The sequence below is a fragment of the Bombus terrestris genome, chromosome 4 (assembly GCF_910591885.1).
Source record: "Bombus terrestris chromosome 4, iyBomTerr1.2, whole genome shotgun sequence".
Lineage (NCBI taxonomy): Eukaryota > Metazoa > Arthropoda > Insecta > Hymenoptera > Apidae > Bombus > Bombus terrestris.
This window is the reverse complement of record NC_063272.1, coordinates 658,242-670,846: the sequence shown is the minus strand read 5'-3', so window position 1 is coordinate 670,846 and position 12,605 is coordinate 658,242. Positions and strand designations below refer to the sequence as shown.

At 40.0% G+C, this 12,605-nt stretch overlaps 1 protein-coding gene and 1 long non-coding RNA gene across 3 annotated transcripts in view; one reads left to right on the top strand and one right to left on the bottom strand.

Moving 5' to 3' along the window:
- Positions 1-91: 91 nt before the first annotated feature.
- Positions 92-3,654, bottom strand: LOC125385035. The gene is made up of 3 exons (XR_007223970.1): positions 864-3,654; positions 638-786; positions 92-560 (listed from the first exon to the last, which is right to left on the bottom strand). It is a non-coding gene; the product is annotated as an uncharacterized LOC125385035 (long non-coding RNA).
- Positions 3,655-4,163: 509 nt separating this feature from the next.
- The window catches only part of LOC100650746 (apoptosis-resistant E3 ubiquitin protein ligase 1), a 16,291-nt gene continuing 7,849 nt past the window's right edge, over positions 4,164-12,605 (top strand). The window contains exons 1-2 of one of the 2 annotated variants that reach the window (XM_012318739.3): positions 4,164-4,314; positions 4,507-4,700. In XM_012318739.3, coding sequence (XP_012174129.1) covers positions 4,523-4,700 — 178 coding nt within the window. In that variant the 5' untranslated portion in view covers positions 4,164-4,314; positions 4,507-4,522. Of the gene's footprint in view, positions 4,315-4,506; positions 4,701-7,029; positions 7,825-12,605 lie in introns of those variants that run through there. The other variant, XM_020867702.2, reaches the window with a different exon arrangement.

Below are 12,605 nucleotides of genomic sequence, written 5' to 3'. Positions count from 1 at the left end.
TGCCGGACTTGAATTTGCAATTCCCAAATATTGTGCGCTTACATCTTATTGGGAAGCATTATTTATCTGCATTTCCCGAAACGCAGCGATGAAACGATCGAATCATAATACTACCGTAACATAACTTCTACCTACAACGCATATAATAACGTCTAGTAAGACAATTTTATTCGTCTCGATTTATATACTTTCTTAGATTCGACGAAAACTCTCGGTGCTCCAGTTTCGAACATCTAATGTTCGAAGGAGAACTAAAAAGCAAATACACCGGTTGTTACACACGAAAGTGTGGCAGTGGCCCAAGGGAAGAGAGGCGAAATGTATAGCGGGGCCGTTCGCTCTCCAGTGGTGCAAGTGCAGCTGCAGTTGAACCTCTCCATCGATGCTAGCTGCCCGAAGGCCGGGAGGGATCGTTCATCAACATCAACTGTCAGAGTATCTGTCAGACTGTAAAATGTACGCATGTACATATAGTATATCGGTCTCTTCTCTCTCGTGTGGACTTCGCCATTAACCCACTTGCACGTTTAACGCGGTAGCCTCGCCTAACACAATCGTACCTGTATTCAGGTTCACACACATAAACGAGTAAAGTATGCAGCTAGCCGAAAAATGTCTAAGCAAAATTTATTTGTACCTTCTTGCATCGATAAAGCGTTCCTTCGCAACGATTTTTAGTTTTGATTACGGGAATCATGTATTCTCACTCTAGTCCGCCGATCAACCGGGCCACTGGACTGTCTACGTGTAACGACTCGCATGTTTTTGCATGTGTTTCACGACGGCCTAAAACGACAAAACACGATCGAGCAACGACCTTCTTGCCTCGTCGTCGTGATATCATTACAGAACTTTGCACCTACTTTGTTCACTTGCACGAACAATATCATTGCTATAGTTCTGCGATCTTAGCCTGCGGTGAATATTCTAAGATCATGGAAAAAGTACGACAAGAATAAGCCCGAGGTTAATTTAAAGATTTTTTTCTTTCAAAGAGCGTCCATGTACACATGAATAAATGTATGTACATATCCATGTACATGAATAAACAGCAAGTTACCTTCGCGTTGCTTAATAGAAAATGAAAATAGGTTGATAAGCAGCTCTACGTATACGATCCATCGGAATGACGTATATACTTCACAGATTAAGTTATTAATGTGTGTGTAGGCTGCTCCCATTGTTCCGTAATTGTATAAACGATTCGTGTTTCGATTTAATGCCTACATTTCCTCGCGTATTTCCTTTCGACACGGTTCGATAAGCTGCGGAAGATCAAAGAGTTCTACAGCCGAGGACTCAATACCAATCCGACAACAGGATAATTTGACGCCAGGAACAAGTTAGGTCAGCCGCACGAAGGTGATCCACTTTATTCCAATCATGTGCTCCAGCTCCTGTGATATCGGTTTGAACACAACATCGTAAATTATTGTAACATTATCTCGACCGACCTGTATGTACACCGTTATAACGATTAATTAATATCCTCGCCACGCCGTGATTAGCATTCATTATCCTCATCGTATCACGTCAAAACGTTAAGACGTTAAATGATAATTAAACACGTTTATAATGTGCAGTGATTCCGTTGATCATAAGCTTGAGTGTTGTACAATATATCTAACCTTGTAAATTACCACGGAATATTCACATATACCTACAACGTGTATGCATATAAATGCGTTGAAAAGCATTTAAAGTATACTTCTTGTCAGCTTCTGGATTGTCCGCTTTATTTTTACTCCTAGAAAGTATTTAGGTCAAATTTTATACTCTTCAGAGTACTCGTATACATACTTAACTAGTACAAGACACGCGTTATAACATTGTTATACCCTTGGTCCTCGCATCGTTAAACCACGATATATAAGAATTCAATCGATTATAGTGAAACTATAAATTTTGGTTTGTCATAAAAGCTTCAGCGATTTTGAATACTTCATTTCGAAAACATCTAAATGAAAATTTAATATCTTATTTAAAATTAATATCTTTATGTTCATTATATTGCTGCATGCGTCTCGTATTTCGAAACGTACAATTTAAAAATCGTATAAATGTTTATTTAGGTCGTTCTACGCAAATGCTATGTAAACCTAACCATATGCAATGACAGTAATTGCGCACAAACATCAAGAGCAAATATGCTTCATACGTGTTCTATTCGAAAGGAAAAATGTTCACGTGGTCAAGAATGTACAAGCATTGAGAAAAGCATGAAAAAAATGAAAGGATTTGTGGGTCGGGCCAAAGAGACTGAAACAGTCGTGTGTTGCTAGTGAACCGAGGAATCGGGGATTTCCATGTATTAAATAAACATTTCGCCGTTGTCAAAGCAAAGTATAGCGGTGTAGTATGGTGTCCCATGTCCATGACCATACAGGGCAACTCATAAAGTATGCAATTGGACAAGGTAAAACGACGCGCTTGCACCGAGACTGCGTCGTTGCTCGGCCATTCGCTAAATTATTATCGGGACCTCTCACCTTTCTATCTAATAATCTACCTAGTAGCAGACAAGAGCATTAGTGTTGTAAGTGATCATTATCTTCCGCATTACTCATATATTGATTTCTTTATAGATAAAAAAAAGTCCCGACTGATTATCGTATTAGCCTTTATAGGACAAATGCTTTCCCTAACGTTTCTCTCAGAACCTGTTGAGATTCCATTTGGTCGGAGTGACTAAGTGGATAAGCGAGAATAATGTAATTAACACCTTCCATGTGAAACCAAACTGTCAACTCGAAGACAATAAAATTCTAGTGCATATGTAAGCATCTCATACTTCATGTTCAAGAAATGTCACGTATGGAACAAATAGACATAAAAATGAAGACATCTCTGACTTTATGTAGCTCTGAAAATGTATTAACGCGGTTCACAAATCACGTCGTAAGATTGGATGTTGATAAATATACCTATGATCAACTAGTTCGCTGATATCTAAAATGTATATGTAATGGCATTCGCAATCGGATATACTGATTAAATGGCTACACGCGTGCAATCTTATAGTAATCGTGACTGAAATGAGTACTTTATGAAAGCTTGACGCGCATAGAAGCATTAAAAACGTGTATCGTTACATAAAACTGAATTACATAATTACTTCTTCGTACAATGTAACGATCTTTCTCCTTCGTAACGATATTTCTTTAATTATCTGTCACATTTTGATAAATTACTTAATAACTTACCAACATATTTTACGTTATTTCTAATAATAACTTTCGTCTAATTTGAATCCCCGCCTATTAAGTAGGTAACCTCTGTTTTCTGATTGCCGTCACCATTAATTAATTTCCAACAAGGCTTGGAATGTAATACTCCACTAGAAGCGATTATTAAATCATTACTATTAATCACGCTTAACAATATATAACTCCTATGGAAATACTTGTCAAACAAGTTTATAGTATGTTAATCACATCTATAACATCGAATTCCGTATTTTATCTAAATAATATACAAATAACCGTGTTTAATATTACCGCTGCTAAATTATTGGTTAAGAATGTGAAATACAATACACTTTTATATTTTTCAAATACGTCAAACATGTTTCTCTCTCCGTTTGATGTAATCCGTATCTGCTTAATGGCAAAATATCACTTTGAAATCATTTTCAGTTTTATAGATGTACGATAGATGTACATACGTATGTTAATAAATACATATGTCATGTTACGTACCAAATACATATGTAAGTGTGTATGTCAACTTTTGCGTCAAGCAACAAAGATCACAGTATTACTATTCATAATCTCCAACGATGGATAAGTTAGATACCTATACCATTGACTAAGTACAGAATGCACATGACCATTGACCACAGACGAGATGTAGTATAGACGTGATATGCAATATCTTTTCATGTCCCATGTTTAGAGAATCATCGTCCCCTTTACCATTTTTGTACCACACACAACGTTATCGATTCAGTATTGTACTGTTCTTAATCAATGATATATATACTCGTCTATGATATCACGTCTGGCCTGCATTAATCAATGTGAGAACACAACGAAATTTCTGTTTTTCTTTTTGTTTGAACAATCAGTATTTCAGAACTTATGTATTGACCAACGTTAAAGAAGCGTACTTTAAAATTGATTTTCAGGCTGTTCATTAAAAGAAAGACCAGCGCACGAAGTCCCTAGGATGTAGTGTTGTCCACTTCAGCTGTCACTCCATCTACAGTTATTCTCATTCTGCTCAGCTATATAAGTCCTTAGACAGTAAAACTTAAACGTAGCCACGGTTCTGTCAATCGTCTCGTATACTGATTATCAGCTCTATGAAAATGTGGTAAGCCGATTAATTTAAAGTAGCGCTAAGTACATTCCTCCGCATAGATTTGTTTACAAACATCGCAGTGACATAACCTCAATTCAGACACTTTACCTGTTAACAACTACATGTTTGTAACGTATGTATGTATGTATGTATGTATGTGTACACGCGGGATATTAATATAATCTATCAATGTTCGGTTTAAAGATGCACTCATCAGGAAATGGCACGATGGTCGACTGTATTATCAGGGGTATTCCTGGCTCTTACTATGGTCTTGTCCCTTGGCAAACTTCTGATGCTTGCCACCGGAAATGGAAACAACGGAGATCTCACCGAAGCAGACCAGTGGCTTGCCGAAATTGGATTGAAACAGTATCGGCCTCTCTTCAAAAACAAAGGTCAGGATTCGATTAACCATTTTTCCAGTTTCACTACTCTCTTACTTTCATATTACGTATTGCGTGATAACTGACATTCATTGGATGATTCATAAACAAAAGCATTTTTTAGTTCGTAAACGATCATTACGACGAAGAACGTAAGTAATTTTAAGAAATATCTTGGATTAAAAGTTATGCTTATGGGTTTAAATGAAATCAAATTAAGATTGCTGAACACTATAATCGTTGAAGTTATAATACATCATCGTTTATTGCTTTGACAAATCTCTAGAATGATCATTCCGACTACGCATGTGTACGTTCCCCTGAAACAATAGGTTCATTCTCGTCGAAATTCATCGTTTGGCATGTAGTCAATTTCTTTTACAAGAATAAGCTCCAGCTATATACTATCGACTGCTCATAAATTAAATCAGTCTTTCGAAGTGCACTAATCGTACGACAATATGAACTTAGAGAGCCTTCGCTCGTGCAAACATTATTAATTAGTTTATCAACTGTTATGCTTCAGAACCATTAACATCTCAAAGAGTAACGTAAACTTTAATGTTACGCACGGTCAACGAATAATTAATTAGGAATATTCTTTTCCGACTATGTAGTCTACCAAAAGTTCATAAATATCCATTTTGGGGAATGAGAAAGTTTCTTAAATAAAATGTTATTAACAAAAAAGAATATATATATATATATATCGACCAATATGAAACATTGGCATGTGTAAAATTCGTATTCAACTTTCATCTTATCCCGTTCCTCTCCATGTTCTTCTTATCAAATTCGGAAGCTGTAGTGATGCAAGCTGATGAATCTGCGTCAATATCCAAACTTTTATCATCTTAGCCCAAGTTGATGCCAAGGATATAAGCGCTTGCGCGAACATTCCTTCGCGGCTAGGATTTTGTACCTCTTTATTGGTGGGACAAACAAATAGTTACGAAGTTCGCAGCTGCGGTAATATCACTGCGCGCTTGGGCCAGCAGGGTAGGGATGCTGTTCCTTCTCTCAGCCCTTTCGAAAGTAAATGTCTGTGTATACATGGCCACCTTTACTTTTTCGCGGCTTGTCCATCACTGTACATTACTACTGATTCGGAAGCATAGTATTAGATTGTCCGAAAAGTGTCTTTCCTTTACAGATACGTCTTTTACAACGATCCATCTTTATACAAACATGAAATCCAATCTGTCGAACGTTGTGATCTTCATTTTGATAGAACAAAATGGATCATACGTAATTCGATAAAATAATATAAAAAAGAAAATGTGGTGCATCCATTATTTCCTTATAAAACGAAAGAAACTTTTCAGACGACTTAATACATCGACTGATTGGTATTACGAAACTCTAATAGCCAAGTACCCGTGTATTTAAATAATAAATATCACGGATGAGCCAAACGCTTCAGCCTAAACGAAACTGTACCGCCGTCCAAATAACTGGTTCAAGTAGAACGATTTCTCCGCCGATTCAATGCAAAATTTGCATTATTTAACATACACAAATTTAAGAGCTATATATATTCATATTTTATATGAATTAACGTGCTGATTCGGTCGTTTTAAACTACCGCAAAAGGATGAGAGAGGTCCTTTAAAAGAACTCTAAATATCAAGTACCGTCGACACGGCAGAAAGCAGGATTGGCTTGTCGAGAATAGAGGTACGATTTCGCTCAGTCAGCAAGTAGCTGCCTCCGATAATTACTTCACCCTATTCGGACTCTTTATCGATCGTGGATCGTCCGAGATTAAATGTAACTGGTTGTCGAGGCAGTCCAGTATAAACAAGAGCACTACTTTACGGTTGGTCGATAAGTGGATTGCAATTATCGGAAAAATTCAGGACATGCAGTGTTAGGTCCAATGACAAACTCGAGTCGAACGATTCGACTTTTATGAGCATTTTTTTGAAAGGTATAAAGCCGACATACTCGGTCCAATTTCAAGACAACGGGTCGTTGCATCCTATACTTCTAACCATACGATGAAGCTTACAATAGAATCAACTCCTTCCGTGTATCGCCTCCATTAATTTCCGATTTTTTCTCAGTGCATGTTTCATAAAAGTAAGATCCTCGAAACATTCGAGATTATGATTTAACGGTTGTAAAGATAATCGTGATTCACATAAAATGGAGATAATTTGGTGAAGGGGTGGTATGGCGATGCCAGTGGAAAAGTAGGAGTAAGGTGGTCGGCGTGGCGACTCACGCTTCTGCAAGAACGGAAAGACGCGAAGCATGGGAAAACGATCGGCTTGCTTGACGTGGTCGGGACCTGGTGGGAGTACCAAACGGGTGGCAGAGGGTGGCTCTAGCCGCGTAATCGTCTCGCATGCAGTCGTCTAGCGTGAGTCCGCGCGAGCGGATCGTCGAGTCGCATCGCTCTTGGTTGTCGGGTATCGAAATATTTGCTCCACCAAAAGTCGCTGCAGCCCCTTCGCAAATTTTCGCGGATTCGTTTAATCGAGAAGCAAACGACGTGAGCATTATGCGCGTTGCCAAGGGGCGCGGACGTATGAACCACCGTACAAACGGAGCCATTGTGAACGGTGAAACCGTAAACGAGCCTCGGATGTTTGCGCGATCATCGAGCCTTTGACACACAGGCCCGCTTGATCCTTAGTAGACGCGTCGAGTCGGTCGTAGAAACCCTCGCGTTTATCAGTCCCCGGCCACCTTAGCCGTTCCTTTATCCCCACCCTTCTTTCGTCCTCCCTCTGTTATTCGCACTTCCGTGTGTACTCCGACTTCGAGACGTACATGAAAGCAACACCTTAAACCTCCGCTAGGCCACCTTTCGATATTTTTCGAAAGCTACTACATACTTCGTCGTGACGCTTCACCCTCCTCCCACGACTCTTCTCAGCCTTGTAGACAACAAGTAGCGAGTTCGTAATTAATATCGTAAACAAGTGCGAAAACGACACTCCTGTTGCGAAGGGGTAGGTCTTTTTAGCGCTCGAGAACTGTATTCCAAAGCTGAACTAGCGTCACATACCGCTTCCTCCTTTCTGCTGGCACCGCGATCTTTCGTTGCGAGTTTCCCGATCGAAGTTGCCACGATCCTCCGGCGGGAAAACAGTCTTCAAGCGACGAGACAGAAAGTCGATTCGAATCCGTAAGTGCATTCCTTGTCACTCCGATAACATTGGTTTCACGGTCGAATGCAATCGCGACGTTTCATCGCCTTTTTATTTTATGTCACGATTGTTACTATGCATCAATATTATGTATGAGTGTTTGAATCGTTGCTTAATCAATTATTTTCGCATAATAAAAAGCATCAGCTCTCATTTCTCATTAATTCTGCACTTGTATTTGCACTATTCAATGTTTATGTGTGTATTATTACTATACTTTCACGAGTTAACTTTCTCCTTCATTAAACACACTAAAATCTCAACCAAAATTTCCTTACTGTAAATTTCTTAAAGCAAAGGTTGTTGCGTTTCGCGAGAAGTTGAAAGATACTGGCAAAGTTTCTCGAGAGTAAAGCAACATGGTTGGAGGGTTCGTCTTGAGAGGAGCTATTCATGCTTTCCCGGTTCTGTTTGAATTTCGAAACTGTCTGGGCTGATCACGTAGGTGTTGCTAACCACTTGAAAATTTTGCTACTTGAAGCCGCGAAAGATCACAGAACGATCCCATCACAAAAGGCATTTACGTCACTTGCAATCCTGCATGTTGCACACCACGTCGACACTCCGTCCGGACGTTTCGAAAGTCACAGATCGCCTAGAGCATAGCAAACACGTCCTGCATTGCGACATTTTGAACGCTAGATTCCCCACGAGCCTCAAAGCCAGGAAGAAGTTACCCGGTAATGCGTTTTATCGGCTCGATGTCGACGTCGATACTTTCCATTGAATTCCTCAGATTCAAACGAAATAGTGGTAAGCGAAATTGAATTCTCAACTTTCCTTATAAGTTTCCTTCCTTTTTGTCGTACCTGGCACAGTTCTTTATACGGGTAGGGGAAAGAAGCTACAATATTAAAAAGAATGTTTCAACGATCAAATCGTTGATCATCCATTTTACCGGTAGAATCGATAGATGCGACATCGAGAAACGACCTCCCAGCGCGCGATTCTTCTCGTTGCCCACAGAGTAATTTATCATGGGCCATTTTCCGCATCCGCATTGTTCGAAAGTAATGAAACGGAATGAAAATTTCGGATGTCCGTAGCATAAATCATTCTTTCGTGAATATACGATAGGAGAATTCGTATTCGTTGTGAGTTAAATCCACGCTCGTATAAAACAAAAGAATCCTGTTAATTGACAAATTGCCTGCGTTTCGTCGATGGCAACAACGCGCTGGCAGGATTAGCGGAAACGCGTGTCGATGTAGTAAGATAGGGACATTGATCGCGCGAAATCGATGCTGTTATTCTATGTAAGTATCTACGTTTCGTGAACGAACGTCGGCCGATGAGAAAAGTATCGATTCTCCTGCTTGACCTTAACCTTTGAACATTCCTACGCGGAAAAAATTCCGGACAAGAATATTCTGAAGACCGAGTTGACCCCCGACACGTTTTATCGACCACGTTAAAAATTAATTGTCATTCAACGAACAGAATGCGTAATGTGAAACGAAGGATCGAGAAACCAACGACGTAGCCGTCTTTTACGTTTTAAACTTCTGTCGAAATTTTTACCGGTATAGTCACGCGTGTACGAAGAGACAGAAAAAAGTAGATGAAATGGCGCGGGAAACCGACCTAAGGGGCTAATGCAAGATTTAAACAATGAGAAACCATCCCGCTACTTGATCGCATACTACAAATTATTGCAAATGAAATACGGGTTAGAGATGGAAATTTGATGAAACGTATAAGCGATCGGTGAAAACTCGCGTAAATCGACTGCAAACGTTTTCTTCGTATTTATGTTTTTCTCCTTTTCTTCAAATACATAGGTTGGAAAGAGGTTGTAGGTTGCACGTTTTTATTAAAAATTCATATTTTTGTTAGCACATACTGCATATTACAAAGTATACTTTATGAAAAAGCTGTATGAGAGGAGCATTATTTCTCGTTTTCGAGGATTATGTAAATACGAATCAACCATGCAATAAACTAGCGCGAATTTAACCACGTTATCTTCGTCTGCCGCGCCGCCCAGTAAATTCCAGACATCAATTACGTTTTACCGTAACACGAATAATTTATTCGCAGCTCGTAACCGCCCGATTGAATCATCAAATTCTTCTTCTTTCTTATCTCAAAGATTTCCTTTCTATACATTTTTTATTTATCTTTTTTTTAATTTACAAAATAACGAATCTTACGTCGGAAACATGCTAATGAAATCCACGATTATCTCATTTGAAGAGTCGAACGAAACAGATTAACGAATCCGTTGAAGATGAAAGAAAATAACGCACGTATGTGTGCCATCTTCGATCTAACTGTATTCATTTCAACCGCGAATCCTCAAGATTTCCCGCTTTTTCGATACACTTTTTCGATCATAAAATCGATTCTTCGTAGCTAATTATTGCCCGCAATAGAAATCAATAGATAAATAAGAAAACGAAAATTTTATCCTAACAGGAGAAAATAATGTATTACCTGTGCTATTGCGAAAAAGATGTTCAAGTACATGCACGACCGCCTCTAGTAGCCGACAAGATTGTAATTAATCCGGCGAACAATCATCCGTTCTCGCGGCAGAATATTCACGTTTTCGCATCGTTTCGTTCGACTTCCGTACAGAGCACATCCCTGTGGGTTTGCGAAAAAGTTCTTTGCAACAAAATTTACTGCTCGGACCAGGTTCCGTACGTTTGAGAAAAAGAGGACGGAAAGAGAACCGCGATTACAAGCGGAATCTAATCGCGGCATTGTTAAGCACGCTAGTGTAGGAATTCTATTAACGCGATACTAAACAGAGCTATATACATGCCATGGTGGTGAAACTGTGTCACCAAGTTCGTTCGGTGCCCCTAGTGCTCGGATATTCCCAGGGTATCGCGTATCGCTGAAACAGGAGGAGGAGAAACTCGTAAATTAAGCAGATGGAAAGAAAATATTATAATTCCAGAGGACCGTCTACATCGCGCTCGCGGTTAGTGTAAAATAGCAAATGTTGGAATCGATCTGTCCTACCTTCGTAATACCGGCAACCCTCTCGTGCATAATCATAAGAATATATGACATACATATGCCCTGGTTTTCCCTGCCCACCACCACCACCACCTTTTACTTCAATCCTCCCCTGCTGCCACCCCTCTTAGTACCGAAAGGATCGTTAGCACGAAGTAATGCCAGTGAAGGATATCCGTTCGAAAAGGTCAAGAGTCGATGCGAGGGTGCTACGCGGTTGATTCTTTCATTGTATCGCGCTGTATTCTTTTCTTTTTATTCTGCCGCGTGTATATCCCAGCTCGACCACGAGCCACGAAAAAAGACGGAAAAGAAGAAAATAAAAGGAAGACGCAAAGGTCTGAAAAACGTCCAAAGTACCACATCCTTCTTTTACCTTTTAAAATGTTACTGCTCCAGGGCTTTGATGGACTCGCTAATGGAACACTTATCCCTCCAAGTCCTATAACACTCTGCGGATAAAACGCTGTGTAAGTTTCTTTCTCTTCTTTTTTCTTCCTTTCTCTTTGTTCGAAAGAGAAAATGAGGAGAGAACCGATGAAAACATCGCGTTTCGAATCTTGACGATTGTCACAGTTTCCTTTGTATCGAACACGGAGGTTCACGCTTCTTTGTTGCTCATTCTCCGATAACCGATGTGATCTCGAAGCCCGGTGTTATCGGCTGTTTAATCGTTGCACACGGAACAATCAGCTGTATTCCGGACAAAGATCGCGATCCGATCCGATTCGATTCGACGAGACTCGAAGATCGAAGAGAGCGAACATCGAACGAACGAGGAAAGAAAAAGAAGTAAGAAACGGATAGTCGCGTACCATTTTGACCGATTTATTTCACAATTGCAAATAACGATTATACCTTGAACTGCAGTCGTACGTTTCGTTCTTTCGTATCGTTTTTTATCGGTGGCAATTGCCGTGGTGCACGTTGGCCGATAAATTGTGCAAGAGAAACGAGATGAGCGCGGAAAACACGGGTACGATAACCCCGGTTTGACCTCGAATGGACTCTTGACCCGGTTTCGGGACCGTTTAATTCATAGTAACGTTTCGTTGTCGTTGATTAAATCGAGACTGCTGCTGACCTATCGATTCGGCATCGTTTAATTGGCATCGTTAATCGACCGATCTAAAAGCACAGAGAGACATCGAAAAATTCCCGGAAATTGCTATCAATCTCTTTATCCGAACCGAGTTCCCCAGATCTGGGTCAACACCGGCAAAAGTGTACACTCCACATCGAAATATCTCGCGGAATTTGGCTCTTCTTCCCCCTTGCTGTTTCGTTTGTTCCTCACACGACCGGATAAGCTTAATCCTTAAACTTGGCGAGACGAAATCCTCGCAAAGTTGGTCCGTCGGAGTTAGCAGGAAAGCGGTGCTAAGCCGAATTATCGTGTCCCCTTTTAAGTATTTATGACTACGCTGGAGAGCGTAGGCCGCAAAAGCATAGCGAGCTCTCCCTTATCATTCCATTGCGCCTTAGCAAGCAAATATTCCCTCATTTTTCCTCTTTGTGCTCTCTACCTTTCACGAAACATCCCTGTTACCTTTCACCCGACTAATAATTGAAATTAATTGCGTATCGTTAGCGCGTAAAGCGATTAATCCTTTTCCAACGTTCATCTCTTGCTACAAACGCCCTATCATTCCTGTCTTTCTACGTGCAATGACTTTAGTTGTAAAAATACAGCTACGCGTTTGTATACTCGACGAAATTTTAATCCTCTGTTTGACAAAACCGTCACATGTCGCGCAATTGTCATCAGTGACTGTTCATCATTCAATCA